Source organism: Triturus cristatus, chromosome 8 (genome assembly GCF_964204655.1).
Source record: "Triturus cristatus chromosome 8, aTriCri1.1, whole genome shotgun sequence".
NCBI lineage: Eukaryota > Metazoa > Chordata > Amphibia > Caudata > Salamandridae > Triturus > Triturus cristatus.
The window spans coordinates 1,159,550,609-1,159,567,485 of NC_140591.1; the positions used below are offsets into that span (position 1 = coordinate 1,159,550,609).

Here is a 16,877-nt window from a genome sequence, read left to right on the forward strand (position 1 = left end):
AGGCGTCTGATTATGTTAAGCAAGAACTATCTTGTTTATATTATCCTATTTCTTGTTTGAACTCCATTTCTATTATATTTTTTATGAATAAGAATTGTCCAGAATAATGCTTGGAAATCATGTGCTATCATGAATGCTAGGCAATAAGAATGTAGGTTAAATGCTTTGGGGACATTTGTTTTTTACACCAACAGAGGTTGAGTGTTTACCCACTTGGGCGTTATACCAAGACCATTACATGGCAACTGGGACATGGGTTAATGATGTTTATGGCATTCAGGTACGACTCCTCAACATCAGAACAGTTGCCCACTTGGGCAAATTGACATTTCATCAGCATAAAAAAGCCTCAGCTTCTTTCACTGACTTGGGTGTGATTTGTAACATCCATGGCCTGACCTTATGATAATGAATTTTCTCTCCTTTTGGGGAATTATTAGCATGACAATCTGAATGCTGTAACTTGACACGCTATATTGTGGATGCATGGTAATCAGACTTGCTATAGATGTTTAGTGCAAACCCACGAGGATAGCCTTTAAATATGTTTTATTAATTTTGAAATATGATTAACAACACGGTTAGTTCCTAAATCCTTGGATGCATGGGTCACGATGTGTAATTGTACATGCAAATCAACTTCTCACTTAATATTGCTCTTAATATATATATAGTTCATTTTTATCTTCAAGAATATGTAGCCTCATGACGCATCATTGTGTTTGACAGCTGATACATATATATTATTCTTTCACATCATTGTATTGTAAAACATTGTGCTTGCTCTGCTATGTTATATTGGGCAATGTAACTTTTCAAGATGGCGATGATGTAAAATGTTCAAACATCCGTGGTCCTTTCTTACTGTTAATTACATTATTTTTGTTTAAATGTCCATCTTTCACAAACGAGTGCTTCTCATGACCAAGAGAACGTTGGTTCTCGACACACATTGAGTGCAACAGGACTGTCAACAAATGAAACCTTACAGAAAGTATTCCATGGAGTGTGCATGTACTCTTTAATACCATCAAAGTTTTTAGCATTGGAATTGTCGTGTTTTTCCACACTTGCAGACAAGCCGCAATCCTTGGGGAAGGAGGCACAGCTGTGACCTTGTTTTTCGACATGTGTGTGCCTGTGTACGTGTGTGTGTATATATATATATATATATATATATATATATATATATATATATATATATATATATATATATATATATATAGGTAAGCCCCAAAGGAGTGAGGCCACAAGAAGCTGGATCGCACTTGCTTTAATTCACAACTTGCAAACAGGTAGCATTCAGGTACAGGCTTCTCTGATTAATCTTTTCGCCAGACGCGTTTCAGGATTCAAAAAGTCCCTTCTTCAGTGGCGTGATTTGAAGATAAGAACAAGCACTGTTAGCCCCCAGTGGCCCTCAGGATTGAAGGAGAATTATTTCCCCAACTTAAAACGCGCCATAGGGCGTGTTTGCACACGTCACCTCAGGCCCCGTCCCCTCCCTTCCCCACTGTGTAAACACGCCCTGTGGCTGTTTTAAGTTGGGAGATTAAGTCCCCTTGAATCCTGAGGGTCCCTAGGGGCATAATAGCCCACTAGGTACGTCCAGTAAGCGCCATTGCAGAGAGGTGTAAAAAGGGGCACGGCCTGCACCACCTCTCTGCAATGCAGAGCAGTGGCGCTTAATGGAAGCACCTGGTGGGCTAGTTGGCCCCCAGAGTCCCTCAGGATTGAAAGGGAATTATTTCCCCAACTTAAAACGCGCCACAGGGCGTGTTTGCACACGTCACCTCAGGCCCGTACCCTCCCTTCACCACTGTGTAAACGCGCCCTGTGGCCGTTCTAAGTTGAGAGATTAAGTCCCCTTGAATCCTAAGGGTCCATAGGGTCAAACTAGCCCACTAGGTACCTCCAGTAAGTGCCACAGAGCTGCGTTGCATAGAGGTGTAAAAAGCGGCGTGGCCTCAGAACACCTGTCTGCAACGCAGCTCCCTGGCGCATATTGGAGATACCTGTTGGGCTAGTTGGCCCTCAGGGACCCTCAGTATTGAAGGGGAATTAATTCCCCAACTTACAACTGGTCAGGGGGCGCGTTTGCAGAGTGCTGCAAGGAGGGGGCATGGCCTCTGACGCGATGCCGGTCTTTTATTTATTTTATTTTTTTAAGAAGGAGGGCTGTGTGGCCACCCTTCTTTTTCTAATTTATTGGCCCTGGGAACCCCATCCCCCATGGCCTGCACCCTAATTTTTTTTGTTGAAAAAAATTAAATTAGAAGGGGGCCGCGTGGCCCCCCTCCCAGGGCCTTAATCGGCCCCGGGGACCCCAACCCCCGGGTCATGGCGTTTTTTTTTTTTATTCTTTAGGAGGGGGGCTGCGTTGCCCCCCTCCTCAGGCCACTTATGGCCCCGGGGACCCCATCCCCCAGGGCCGGCCTTTGTTTTTTATTATTTAAAAAAATATATATATTTATAGAAACACCTAGGACATGCTGGACAAACTGTATGTACCTATCACCATGACGATTTACGTGATATTCATTAAAAGGCGATTTTAAGTAGTTCGCACAGACACACATTTTAAAAACAATAAAGTTCCTAATACCCACCTTCTCTGAACAGTTAGCTTGCTGCCCCGTCCACCTGAATCCATGGACTAGCCTCCTCCCTCCTGCCATGCATGGTCTGATGTGCTGCCACTGCCCTCCATTTAGCATGATGTACCAGTCCACTCCTCCTGCCCTCCATTGCCCAATTCTATGGCCCATCATTGACCTCCTGCTTAGCCTCTGTGCTTAGCTTGCTGCCCCTATTCTCCTTCCCCCTGCTCTCCGATGTATTTGTGCATGCCCCTGCTCCATCCTTTTTGCCCACCATGTTCCATGGACCTGCCACTCCTATCTACTCTGAGTGTTCTGTTGAGCTGCCACTCCCTTCCCACCTGCCTAGCATTGTCAGATGACTGTAACCTGTCCCTGCCACCTCCACCCTGCCTGTCCACATGCCATGCCCCTATCCCCTTCCTCCTGTCCTCCATGGTCCATTTTACTGCCACACCCTTCTGCCCTCCCTGGTCTGTTGTGCTGCAACTGCTTCTCCTGCCTGCCCCGCGCGGTCTGTTGTGAGGCCCCTTCCCCTGAACTCTCTTGTCTGTGCCCAGGTCCTGACCCTCCCTTCTATCCTCCATGGTCCTTTGTGCATGCCCCTGCACCCTCCTTCTTGCCCATCATAGCCATTGTGCTGCCACTAACCCTCCCGCTTGCCATGCATGGTCCTCTGTGCTGCCATGGCCCCTTCCGCCTTCCCTGTGTGGTCAGCTAGCTGCCCCTGACCCCCTCCCATCCTCCCTCCATTGTCTGTGTGTATGCCATCATAGTCTCACTGTTGCTCTCCATGGTGTGTCTTGTTTCTAGTGCCCATCCTGCCTGACCTCCATGGTCATCTTGCTGCTCCTGCCCTGCCCCCTTGCCCCCAGCCCTCTGTTTCCATGTGCAGACCCCTATTCCCTCCCTCCTGGCTTGTCTGTTCCATTGTAATGCCCCTGATCCGTCCCTCCTGCCCTTTATGGTCTGTTATGCTGCAGCTTTCTCTCCTGTCTGCCCATTATGGTCAGCTAGCTACCATTGCCTCTTTCCCCTCTGTTCTCTGTTGTCCATGTGCATGGTCCTGTCCCCTCCCTATTGCTTTCTATGGATTGTTGTGCTGCACTCCCGTCCCGCATGCCCTGTGTGGTGTATTGTGCTGCTGCAAACCCTGATGCCTGCCCTCTAGGGTCAGTTTGGTGCACCTCTCCATGTCCCTCCTGTCCTCTGTTATCCGAGTCCATGTCCCTACCCCAATTCCTCCTGCCTACCATGATCCAATGTACCATACTTGCGAACATTTTGAACTTAGTAAGAGGGAGATTTTGAAAAAAAACTGGGGTATTGATTTTTCCCTTTGAGTTACATTGAAAAAGAGGAGATTGTAGACAGAGACAGATCAAATAAAGCCCATTTGAGCTTAAAAACATTGGACGTTTCCTGGCTGAAACGGGTCTGTTGGCATGTATGGTTGTACTATCACTGCCTCATCCTTCTGCCCACAATGGTCTATTATATTGCCACAGCCTCTCTTGCCAGTCTTGTATTGTTGGTTTGTTGCCCCTGCCCCCCTTTCCACTGCCCTCCATTGTCTGTTGTGCTGCCACTGCCCTTCCTGCCTGCCCAGTGTGGTCAAATTGTTGCCTCTGCACTCTCCTACCTGCCTTCAATTTTCAGAGTCCGTGCCCCTGGCCTCTGCCTCTCAAACAGTATCCCAATGATCAACTAGATTGCTAACATTCTATATTTATTACAAAAGTGTGGAACGCCTGACGTCATCTTGATGTAATCAAAACTGTAATACCTAGAGCATTTCCTTTAGAAATTACATATATGAGAGGGTCTTATTTGCATCAAAATTATGGTTAGTGTTCTAAAAAACTAAAATAAGAACATATTTTCTGATTTTTCAAATAGCGACAAAGAACTTTTAAATTATTTGTAATCTTTATGTTTTTTATCCAGTTGACCACTTGATTACATGTTGCACTTAGGGGAGAGGATGTGGTGTTACTTCCAGAGCTGCAGACTTTGCAACTGGGGAACCAGGTTGGAGTTTCTACTTCAGCTCAACAGTCTGTGATTCTGGTCAAATCACTTAATCTCCCCATGTCTACAACAAAAATGGATTTGATCTTGTGTGATATAACCAATGCTCATGTAAAGCACTCCAATACCTGACAAGTCTGCACTATATAAAACTGCAAGTACACAAAAAATAAGTGTTTTGCACACTTCTGTCATTGGGCTACATGTGGGCTACATCTGGGTGATATTTGTGCTGCATTTGGGCTCTTTTGTCTCTGGTGGCCATCGTGGGAGATTTATTTGTTATGAAGTTTCCTAATCTCCTCATTTACTGCAGTCTCCTCTGTAGGAAATGCTTTCAGGTTTTTACTTTGATTCCATCAAGAAGGTATTCAAATATTTCACACATTTGCCATAAATTCTGAATGTTACCACTCTAGTTGCTCACTAGATCACTGTAGTAAAGCTACTGCTCACCAAGGAAGTCTGCTGCTGGGATTGAAAGTCCATGTTTCAGTCTGCATGTCAGAATTTTTTAATGAAATAGAAGAGGATTTGAGAAGTCACTCAAAATGTGCCCTAATTTTTCTTTCTGCAGCACTAATCATACTTTCTATGGCAAAATGAACCCCCTCATTTTGTTCCTTTTTAAATGAAATGTTTTAAGAGTTACCACTTTATTCCAAACAAGATGGCTTCAGGTGTGCAATACGTTTGTCATAAGTAGGACTGTTAGCGCTCTAGTTGTTCTTTAGAACACTCTGGGAAGCTGCAGTAGAACACAAAGGAATCAACTGACAGTCTCTGCCCTTGTTGGATGTACATGTTTTACTGAGAATGTCAGACTTCATTCTCACATGACTGAGAAAGATAATGTGAATTTACAGAAAATATGCTCTCAGTTTAGCTTATAGATCACATTCCAAACCTCTGTGGGAAAAGCATGCGAAAATAGTTTTCTTTCAAACATGATTCATGATATCACAGCAGAAGGCTTTTTCACATGGTAAAATCACCTTAGAACACACCACAATTCCTAAAATGAGTATGGTACCATCAACAAATGATTTATAATGTAACTAAAGTCTTAAAACCTTCTATTAACTGCAATGCTTTTTAATGAGGTGCTATCATGTATATTGGTCCCAAGATGGCTGCCAACACTTCTTTGATGAAGTACTGACAGCCAATCAGATCTCACGATGAGATGTGTGGTTAGGCTCCGCCCAGATATATCTATCTTTTTAACTCTCATTTTCTCAGGAACTACTGAACGGATTTACACCATTTAAGCAAAAGGCACGAGTCTGAACTGAGGACTACCTCTTTGCCAAATTTGGTGTAATTCCCTTCAGCAGTTCGGGCTGTAGCTGCGTCAACAGGTCCTATGGGAAAATGCATGGGGAAAACGTGTTTTGGGACCCCCCTTTTTCCTCGGCCCCCGCTTGACGAATCACCGTGAAATTTTCAGGATAGGAGCGGACCGGAGCTGGCCAAAAGTTTGGAAAATGTCGCAAAGATTCGTCAATCGGCGCCAACGTTATTCCAAATAGAATGTTGCGGATTTCCTACGGAAAATAGGTCCTAACTATAACTACCTACTGGTGACTGCCAGTAGGTAATAGATATATATATATACACATACATCCACAAATTCCAAAGCCTAGAAATATTTCAAGAGTCAATATTCACAACTTGGACTTGTAAGGAAAAAAAGTGGCTTGCACTGCTAGCTATTTCAAGAAGTATGGTGTGCTAAGCTAGGTCAATCAAAGCTTGCGAGGCACCAGTGCATTCATATACCATTTGTTTGACTGCACGGCGCTGGGACGATCATGCAAAACATGACAGCCACCCACCTTATCTCATTGTGGAAATGGTCATGTTTGGACTTAAAGTGATTGCAACACTTCATCATATACAAAAAAATATTTTATATTTTTGAGGACAAGATAGTATACGACAGACTGTTAACACTCAATGGGTCTGAAACAAATGAACAAAGAGTACCGAAGAACACGTAAGAGACCAGTATAATTATTTTGTAAACCCAATGATATTTCCAGATGTAAGGGTAAGTGAAAGTCGCTTTTAGTATTCAAATTTCTCCCAAATCTTAATTTCGATGGTACAACATCAAAAGAAAAGGCAGCTGACACATGTTTTGTCACTTTGACTTTTTCAAGGCTGAAGTTCTGTTTTGAATCATGGGTTCGCACAACAAAGCATTCCCATAAACGGGCTGTCAAATCTGTATATGTGAGGTTATGCTGTGATGTATGTATCACGTTACTCATACAAAAGATCAAAGCCTAGAGAGGCTGCCCACCGCCACAGTAAAAACTAATGTATAGATGCTTCAAAATATAGCACTTGCGTGATCCAACCGTAAATGCGCCTTGTGCATGGTATCACTATCAGCGCAGAAATATGTCAATTGCTGCATGTGGTCGTGAGGTGCCTTAAGCATAGTATCATTTTCACCCCACACGTATCCCTGACATTCAACAATGTGGCCGTGAAACGCTGTATGAGCAGTGTCTCTCTCGATGACAATTCAGGCCACATTAAGTAATAGGCATATTTCTTTTTGGAAGTCGAAAACCTCCAGCGGGACAAAGACGCAAGCTGTACACGAAGATGGATCAATGAGGCCAGATACCATTGCTGAGAGGTCTAGCTGGACAGGATTCGCTGCCGCAGAGAAGAGCATGGTGGGAGCTACCACGAAGTCATGCATGCCGGGAATGCTCCTTGGGCAGATTGGCTGGCAGATAGGTCCCAGTCTTCTGTCGCTTCTTCTGCCACTTTTAGGTAAAAACATTTCTAAGTACTAAAATTTGGGTTTAGGCAGGAGAGGCACCTCTAACACCACTTCCAAGGGTCCAAAACTGGAGTGGCACCACTCGGAGGAATAGGACTCACTCAAGCAGAGGCCACAGGCAGGGTTCAAGGTGTCTGGAGCTTGTTATATTTCTGTAGCTCATACAGGAGGCCTGCCAACTAACCTTTGAGTCACTCTGGTAGTCCTGGCTTCAAACAGCAAGACAAGCTTCTAGCAGCAAGGCTGTTCTCTGGTAGCAGTAGGACAGTCTTCTAAGACGCAAAGCAGGCCTCAAGCAGCAGGGCAGTCCTCTCGAGTACAAGTCAGTCCTTCTGAAGTCTTCCTCAAGTCCAAGAGTGTACTGAAGAGATGGTCCTGACGGTCCAATATTTATACCTGTGCCAGCCTTTGAAGTGGAAGAATCTCTAGGCTACCCCCACATCTGGTTCTGGAATGTTCCTTTCTTTCTCTCTCAAGGGTCCAAAGGTCTGGGATGACAAAAGACTAGTTATAGATTTCTTTCTGTGTGCTAGAGGTAAGCCCCTTTAAAGTGCAAGTGGGCAGGGAACAGATCTGCCCCCACCCATCCTATCAGGATGCCTATCCTGCTCACATCTAAGCCCTTCCCACTGTATGGGAGGAATACACAAAGCCTAACAGCAGGGTCATGTGACACAGGACACTGGGAGCAGGTACCAAATGGTTAGGAAAAAAATGCCAACTTTGTAAAAGTGGCATTCTCAGAATTTGGACTTAAAATTTGAATGTATTATTAATGGAGATTTAAAATTACAATTCATTTGAGCCCAAACTTGCCATCCCTATAAAATGTTATTGCTTATTAAAAGTAATAAGGTACCCCAATGTCATCCAAAGGGAGATATAGGCCTTACAGTAGTGAAAAAACAATGTAGGTGTTTTTCAGTACCAAGACAATGAAAATATAAAAGCAAGTGTCCTACTTTTTAAAATACATTGCACCTTGCTCCATGGACTGTTTAGGGTCTACCTTATGGGTGACCTATATGTATCAAAAAGAAAGGTTTAGGCCTGCGAAAAAGGTTATTTTAAAACTTTATTACAGGCTGTAATGGCAGGCCTGAGACATGTTTTAAAGTGCTACATTAGTAGGTGGCACAAGGAGTACTGCAGGCCTACTAGTAGCATTTAATTTACAGCCCCTTGGTACATGCAGTACCACTTTACTAGGGACTTACAAGTAAATTAAATGTGTCAATTGGGTGTAGGCTAATTTCACCATGTTTAAAGGTGGGAGCACAAGCACTTTAGCACTGGTTAGCAGTTCTAAAGCCAACGAAAACTAATTTAAGGAAAAAGAAGGGATAACAGCAAAACATTTGGGGGATGACCATACCAAGGATGCCAGGCCAGGAGTAGATTAAATGAATTATTTCTTGCATTGTGGTTGTAGTCATAGCAGTTTGTGGCACCACAATAGCTAATGACTGAATGGCAATTGCCCGACTTATTGTATTTACTTTGTTTTAGAAATAGTTGATGCCTATGTTTGAACAACCAAAGACAACAAAAAAGTATATATGTACTTGAGTATATCAAGGTTATTGAGGGCTACATACATTTTGCTAATTTCGCTAATTTCACCATGTTTAAAGGTGGGAGCACAAGCACTTTAGCACTGGTTAGCAGTCCTAAAGCCAACAAAAACTAATTTAAGGAAAAAGAAAGGATAAAAGTGAAACATTTGGGGGAAGACCATACCAAGGATGTCAGGTTTAAAACCTTTGTTAAAGTTACTGTAACAGTACTAGATATCAGGGAGACATTGACCACTCATATCAATCCTGAAATGGGAAAATATCTAATATCTGAGTGGGATAAAGGTCAGACAGAGTAGATGAAATGAATTATTTCTTGCATTGTGGTTGTAGTCATAGCAGTTTGTGGCACCACAATAGCTAATGACTGAATGGCAATTGCCTGACTTATTGTGTTTACTTTGTTTTAGAAATAGTTGATGCCTATGTTTGAACAACCAAAGACAACAAAAAAGTATATACGTACATGAGTATATCAAGGCTGTTGAGGGCTACATACATTTTGCTATAGAATAATCCACAAACATGACTATGTAAAAATCATGCAAGTTATGCAAAAAAGATCTTACCTTGAAACTTTGTTAACTACAAAGAACAGTAAACCAAGAGGTAAAACAGAAATAAGGAACCACGGAAAGACAGAGCTAATTATGCTGATACAGAAGAAAACCAATATCATGTTTTGTAGAAGCAGCTCAACTTGATATGGAAGGCGCACATCAACTAAAGAAAGAAAAAGAAAATTAAGGGTTTAACAATACCTCATCTTTTTAAGTATCTCTCCACACAATACAAATTTGCACATACATGTATACTGTGTTGTGGCACTCTTCATTGAACAAGCACTGACAAAAAAGTTACTTACCTTAGATAACGCCTTATCTGGTAGAGACTCTATCTAGCCATAGATTCATTACCTTTGATTATCCCCAGGTGTCAGACTTGATCTGGAAGATTTTCGAGTAGTATCCTGGTGCAGGTAAGTGGTGTCGTTTGGTTCTGCATCAGCGTCATCCACACCTAAAGTGACGTATGCGGTACCTATATAGGTGCCACCTCGGCACTCTGACGTCACTAATTTTCGCAACTTTCCATACCAGGAACTTGGAGCCACGATGAGAACTGATCACTGATGTGGAAAAGGCCAAGGCCCTGAAAAGGGTGTTCTTATACCTGAACCAATTCGCAGAGCGTGAAGGATGGGAGAGTCTCTACCGAAGAAAGAGACTTATATCCGCAGATTCCTTACCTTTGAATAGATACCCAAACAATATCTTCCTGTGGCACCAAATGGGTGTAATGTTTTATGAATGTGTGCAGGGATGCCCGCGTCGCTGTCTGACAGATATCCAGGAGAGAAATGCTGTTCGCTAATGCAGTGGTCACAGGCTTAGCTTTGGTACAGTGAGCCCGCTAGCCCTCAGGGGCTGATTCTAGGCCAATGCATAGCAGATCTTAATGCACTGTACAGCTTTCCTTTTCTTTGCTCCCACATAGCCCACTAGGAGTTGATCATCCACCCGGAACTCTCTTGTGTGGTCAAGGTAGACTGCCAACACTCCTTTTGGGTCCAGGGGTTGGAGTCTATACTTTTCTTTGGAGGAATAAGGTGGAACAAAGAAGGTAGGCAGAGTGATGTTCTGGCCTACATGAAAAGGAGTGACATCGTTTGGTAAAAAGGACTCATGCATCCGGAGAACCAGTTTGTCTAGGTAAAAGGTGGTATAAGGAGTGTGCGCTGAGAGTGCTTGTAGTTTGCTGACTCTCCTGGCTGATGTTATGACCACTAAAATGCAGTTTTTATGGTGTGTAGCCTAAGAGGGAAAATGTGTAGAGGCTCCTATGGTGCACACATGAGAAAGGTCAGGACCATGTTGGGGGTCCCACGGAAGCATAATAAAAGGCTTAGGTGGGATCATATGTTGTAGGCCTTAAAGGAACCTGCCACAACAGGCAACTAAAAATGTGAAGGTGGGTCCTTCAACAGCAAAAACACAGAGACGGCGGATAGGTAACTGCTGGGCCAAAGACAGTGACAACAATAGAACTTGTGGAACAGATAAAGGTCTGACATTGTGGGAGGCACACCATGATACAAATTTTAGTGAAGGGTTGCCTGGCTGCCAGAATTACCTCACAGAGTTCGGTAGGAAGACCGAAACCTGTCAACTGCTGCCGCTCAATAATCACACATGGAGGTGAAGAGTGCGCAGGTTCGGGTGCAAAACCCTGCCCTGTTGCTGCAAGAGAAGATCCTCCAAGAGAGGCAGCTTGACCGGAGGACCGATGGTCATGCTTAACAGCTCGGGATACCAGATTCTGCGTGCCCAATCCACAGAATTATTATTTATTTATTATTATTATTACATTTATATTGCGCTCGAATCATCCCCAGAGGGATCTCTCGGCGCAGATGAGGCAGGCTCTGAGTGACCGCAACAAATCAGCTGAACAGCCAGGTCTTTAGATGTTTCCTGAAGATGTTTAAGTCTGTGCAGGAGCGCAGATCCCAGGGCAGCTGGTTCCAATACTTAGGCGACAGATAAGAAAAGGCGCGACCCCCCCTTTTCTTCTTCCTTATTCGCGGCATTTTTTTTAGGCCACTCGATCTTAGGCAATGCACCGGAGAATACCATTCCAGTTTCTTTGTAAGGTAAGCCGGCCCGCGTCCAACCCGTGCTTTGAAGGCTATACAAAGGAGTTTAAAGAGAGCCCTCTTTCTGATTGGTAGCCAGTGTAGCTCTCTCAGTAGAGGGGCCAATGGCGTGCGTGGGGGTTTATTCAAAGCCAAACGCACTGCCGTATTTTGTACGACTTGTAGCCTTGACAATAGATCTTCCCTGACTTCTACCAGAAGAGCATTTCCATAATCAAGTCTGCTTACTAATAGTGACTGGATCAGGACCCTTCTCGCAGAGAGGGGCACCCATGGAAAAATCTTCCTAAGAGTGCGCATCAGGCCAAAACATTTACCTGTTACAGCTTTGACATGCTGTTCCATGGATAGATTCGTATCCAGAATCACCCCCAGATTTCTTACCCATTTTTTTGGGAGGGGTGGAGGGCCTAATGCCTCTGGCCACCACTCATCTGTCCATACTTCCTCTGCCTTCCCAAACAATAAAATCTCCGTCTTAGTGGGATTAAGTTGGAGATAGTTGTCTTTCATCCATCTGGAGATTTTAATCATACAGCTCTTGAATCTTTCTCTGGTCAGTAGGGGATCCTTTTCTATGGGGATAAGCACCTGAGTGTCATCCGCATAGGAGATGGTTTGGAAACCACAGGATTCTATGATGGCAGTCAAAGGAGCCACATAGATGTTAAACAGTGTGGGACTCAAAATAGAACCCTGCGGTACCCCCTTCTCCACTACTGCAGACTCGGAGACAAAAGAGTCCATCTGCACGCACTGTGATCTTTCTGATAGAAAACTTCGCATCCACTCCCAGGCCCTTCCGTTGACACCTATCTCCCGCAATCTATGCAAAAAAATTCTGTGGGAGATGGTGTCAAAGTCCGCTGACAAATCAAGTAAAACCAGCACAGCTGGGATCCCCTCGTCCAGCAAAAGCCTGATGGTATCTGTTACCTCCACCAACGCTGCCTCCGTGCTGTAACCAGCACGGAAGCCCGACTGCGAGGGATCTAACAGGTCGTGCTGAGCCAGATGATCCGACAGTTGGCGGTTTATCAGTGCCTCCATAATTTTGGAACAACCTGGGAGGAGCGAGATAGGTCTATAATTCTGCAAGTCTGCAGGATCCAGTGATGTTTTTTTTGGTAGAGGTTTAATAAAGGCCTTCTTCCAGCTAGCCGGGAAGGAGGCAGTTGTCAGTGACACATTACAGACTTCTGTCATAGGGATGACAAGCTCCATGGCTAGATCTGACAGCACATAAGGGGGGCTATATCTGGCGGCGACCCTGACTTTAGGCCTTTCAAAACTGGTAACACCTGTTCCTGCGTGATGGCTGAAAATGCTTCCAGAGTCACCGACGGGAAACTCCCACTGTTCTGCATTTCCTCCCCTCCCAGTTCTCTGGTAACGGCACAAAAGAGTCATAAATGATGTCTATTTTGTTTTTAAAGTGACTTGCTAACTTATCACAGAATTCCTGGGTAGGAGGACACGATGAGTTTGTTACACTGGGTGCGGTGAATTCTTTTACTATCCTAAATAGTTCTTTAGAGGAGCCCTTTGCCCCCTCTATACGACTGGGCAAAAAAACTCTTCTTGCCACATTACAATTATTTAAGTATCTCCTATGAGCGATGTTATAGGTCATTCTATCTGTGTCAGTTTTTGTTTTCCTCCACCTTCTTTCTTTTGTTCGGCATGCCGCCTTTTCAATCCTTAAATTATATGAATACCATGGCGCTGGACACTTTTTATCATAAATTATGACTGCTTTCCTTGGGGCAATCAAGTCAAAGGTTCTGCTGACCTCTGACTCTAATTTATCTAGTCCAGCATTTACGTCCTGGCATTCACTGAGCTGGGGGGGAGCAAATAGTGTTTTAAAGCTGTTGGGGGAGACCTTCCTCCAATTTCTACGTACCAGCCTTCGCCCTTGCACTTTTTGCAGGCCGTTTGGTGCCGTGAAGGAAAATTTCAGGGCCCTATGGTCCGACCAACTCACCACTAAGGGAGGATCTGTAACCAAGCTGGATATATTGGTAAAGAGATTATCTCTAGGGTATGACCTGCCGAGTGCGTAGGGCCCACCACCCTAGGCCGCAGCTCCAATGATTCCAAGGCTGTTAAGAGATCGATGGTGTCTAGATTAGAGCTCAGATCCAAATGAAAGTTGAAATCACCCAAAAGGAAGAAGTCCTTCCCTTGTAGGGCATATGGAGCCAAAATTTCTAATAATGCTGTGCAGAATTCCTTCTTGTTCTCACCCGGCGGGCGATACACGACCGCTCCTAATACTTTGTGGTCGTGTGCCAATTCAATAGACACAATCATCAGCTCCAATATAGGGGATGAGATAGTGTCTACTGACTTTGCCATTATCCCTGGTCTAAATGCGATAGCCAATCCCGCTGCGCACTCGCTAGTGACTCGGCGGTAGACCACTAGAGTGCTGACCCTCAAGATGGCGCCCGTTCTTGGGACCAGTCGTTCCTGATCTTCTTCAGAACTCTGGGCAGGAGTGGTATTGGCGGGATGGCGTACAGGAGCCCGGAGCTCCACTCAGGATGAAAAGCATCTCCAACCAAGGGTCACCTTGGAAACTCCAGCATGCAGAACTGCTGACATTGCGTGTTCTTGGTGGTGGCAAACAGATATAACCAAAGTCTCTCCTCACTGCTGAAAGAGACTTTACCCAACCAACGGGTGGAGATGCTATTTGTGCACTGCCAAGCATCTTCGGCTCAGTTTATTCGGTCTGGTGTTTAGAGAGCTCGCCAGGTGTTGAACCATCAGGGAAGCGCCATGATGTTCCAGCCATGTCCAGAGGCACAGGGCCTCTTGACACAGGGTCCACGACCCCACCCTGCCCCGTTTGTCGCAGTACCAAAAGGCGGAGGTGTTGTCTGTCAACACCTGCACCAGCCCCAAGTAGGACGTCTGTAAAGGCTTGATTATCTGGGAGTAAAGGTGCTGAGAGGGTGACTCCCAGTTAAAGCACCTCTGTTAAGTCTTGACTGCCACTGAGGGCGGCTGAAGGTCCTGGGCGAATGTTCTTGGTTGGCGCAGGAGTGGCGTTGGACAATGCCCATCCGGCCCCATGTCGGAGTCAGATATGATGCTAGGGTGGTGCCACCTAGTGATAAGCGATGCCAAAGGCATTGGCACTACAGCGGGCGTCACAGAAGGTCTCGGTTCCGTTGGCAGCTCTGCTCTGGATCCAGCGAAGGATCCTTGAGACCTGACTGGGGCTGAGGGTGAACCTGCTGACGTGTGTCCAGAGTGGGCTCCTCCCGTGCCTGTGGGACCCAAAGGCACTCCAGCAGGGCTGGGCGGCCCGCTAATGAGGCGCATGGCCTCATAAAACTCCTTCAGCTGGGTGGGGGTCGCTCCGGTAAAATTGGACAGACCCAGGTTCAGACTCTGCTGACTCATGGCGCATGAAGTACCAACGCTCCCTTGTCTTTTCAGATGACTTTGACTGACACAGGGAAGTTGAAGAGGGTTTGGACTTCAACTTCTTGTGCTTGTGGGACTTACCAACTTCCCTGATGATTTTGAGTGCAACGAGTTACGTCTGAATGGACTCAGTGAACGGTCCCGGGGCCTTTCAAGCGAACAAGACCTCGCGCGTAGCGGAGTAGACCAACGTTGGGTGACGAGGAGCTTGAGGGATCGCTCCCTTAGTGCCTTCAGTTGCATGGTGTGGAAGTCCTCACATGCCTTGGATTTGTTACCCGGTTCCAGGCACCACAAACACACCAAGTGGAAGTCTGTCACTGACATATGCCGGTGACAGTCCCCTCATAGTTTGAAAGTAGACTGTTTCTTGGGTGATATTTTCACAGCAGGAGATGGAATCTCAGAATTGTTTAGCGAAAAGTCGAAAAAGGCTGGTCAAAAAATGACTGATGAGTAGCTCTGTAGGAGAGTGGCATCGAGTGCATAGTTGCCCCCAACATTTTGCTGATGTTTTGACTGTTTTATGACTCTAGCCAGGCTGTGGCCCTGCTATCCAGGACCCCAGCCTATCTGCTTCCTCTGTTAAACGATGTGAGTACCCTAGGTACAAACCAATTGGATGCTGAGGATGCCCTGACAGTCCCTTGTAGATGGTACCCTAGGTACCCAGGGCATGGGTCCCTCAGTAGGCCTACCAGGGCTGCAGCACTTATTGTGCCACCCTGGGACAACCAGACAAACTGACACCACCAGACCACTACTGTAGTCAGGGTAAGGTGGTGCTAGCACCCCTTACAGGGATATAGGTACCCTATATCCCACCCCATTACAACACATATACTCTCATAGGTCACCCCTATAGCAGGCCTTGCTAATCCTACAAGGCAGGGTGCTGAGGTATGTGTGAGGGGGGACCCCTACATGAGTAGGGCCTCTCTGCAACCTTCGTAAAATCATTGCTGGGTTGTTTGTAGTGTAGCCACACCGCGATAGCGTGATAACTTGAGAATGGCTACACAGAACCATATTGTGTTTGGTGTCAAACATGTAGGAATCCTACCCCCAGTTCAGCCATGGGCATGAGGGCACGATTCCCCCCTGCTAGAGGGGCGATATGGGAAAAGCGGCAGAATTAGGACACCAATTTAAAAGTGCACACGTAGTACAAAATGGCTACAACCCGCCACCCACACGACTCTGGCTGGCTGTTGCTGGGGAAAATCCCAGCCTCGCCAGCTGGACAATAGGGCTCCTGTGGCAGGGAGGTGCTAGCATCTCCCCAGACAGGACATGTGGATTGGAACAGGGTGGGTGCACCATATGTTGCCTTTCAGAGTTGCACGTAGGCAGCTACAGCGCCTACATTCTGCATACACCGCCTGGAACCGGTTCAGGGGCATCCTGCCCATCGCCCAGGCGGGAAACACACAAAGGGGAGAGGGTGTAGCCACCCTTTCCCGCCTCACCTCTCATTGGTGGACACTACTCTGGACCAGGGGTCTCCAACCTTTTCTGTAGTGAGAGCTACTTCTGATGAGTGAAAATCATTGTGAGCTACTAAATGCCAAGCAACTCGCGCATTTTTACGAGAGACACCCCCATACCCAGCTTCATTGACTTTAAGCCTGATTTATTTAAAGACAACACTGTGATTTGAACATGCACTGCAGTGAACTGATTCCCCGTGGAGAGCAAAATGAAAAAAATCAGTTCAGCAATTATTGATCGCCACTTGAAAAGAAAAAACATTTTTTTTTTTAACAAGT

The 16,877-nt window shown here is 45.5% G+C and overlaps 1 protein-coding gene across 3 annotated transcripts in view; it reads right to left on the bottom strand.

Moving 5' to 3' along the window:
* Positions 1-16,877, bottom strand: part of LOC146805541 (ATP-binding cassette sub-family C member 5-like) — a 1,766,780-nt gene that overhangs the window by 275,340 nt on the left and 1,474,563 nt on the right. For all 3 annotated transcript variants that reach the window (XM_085622799.1, XM_085622798.1, XM_085622800.1), the window contains one exon: positions 9,581-9,734. In XM_085622799.1, coding sequence (XP_085478925.1) covers positions 9,581-9,734 — 154 coding nt within the window. The remainder of the gene's footprint in view (positions 1-9,580; positions 9,735-16,877) is intronic.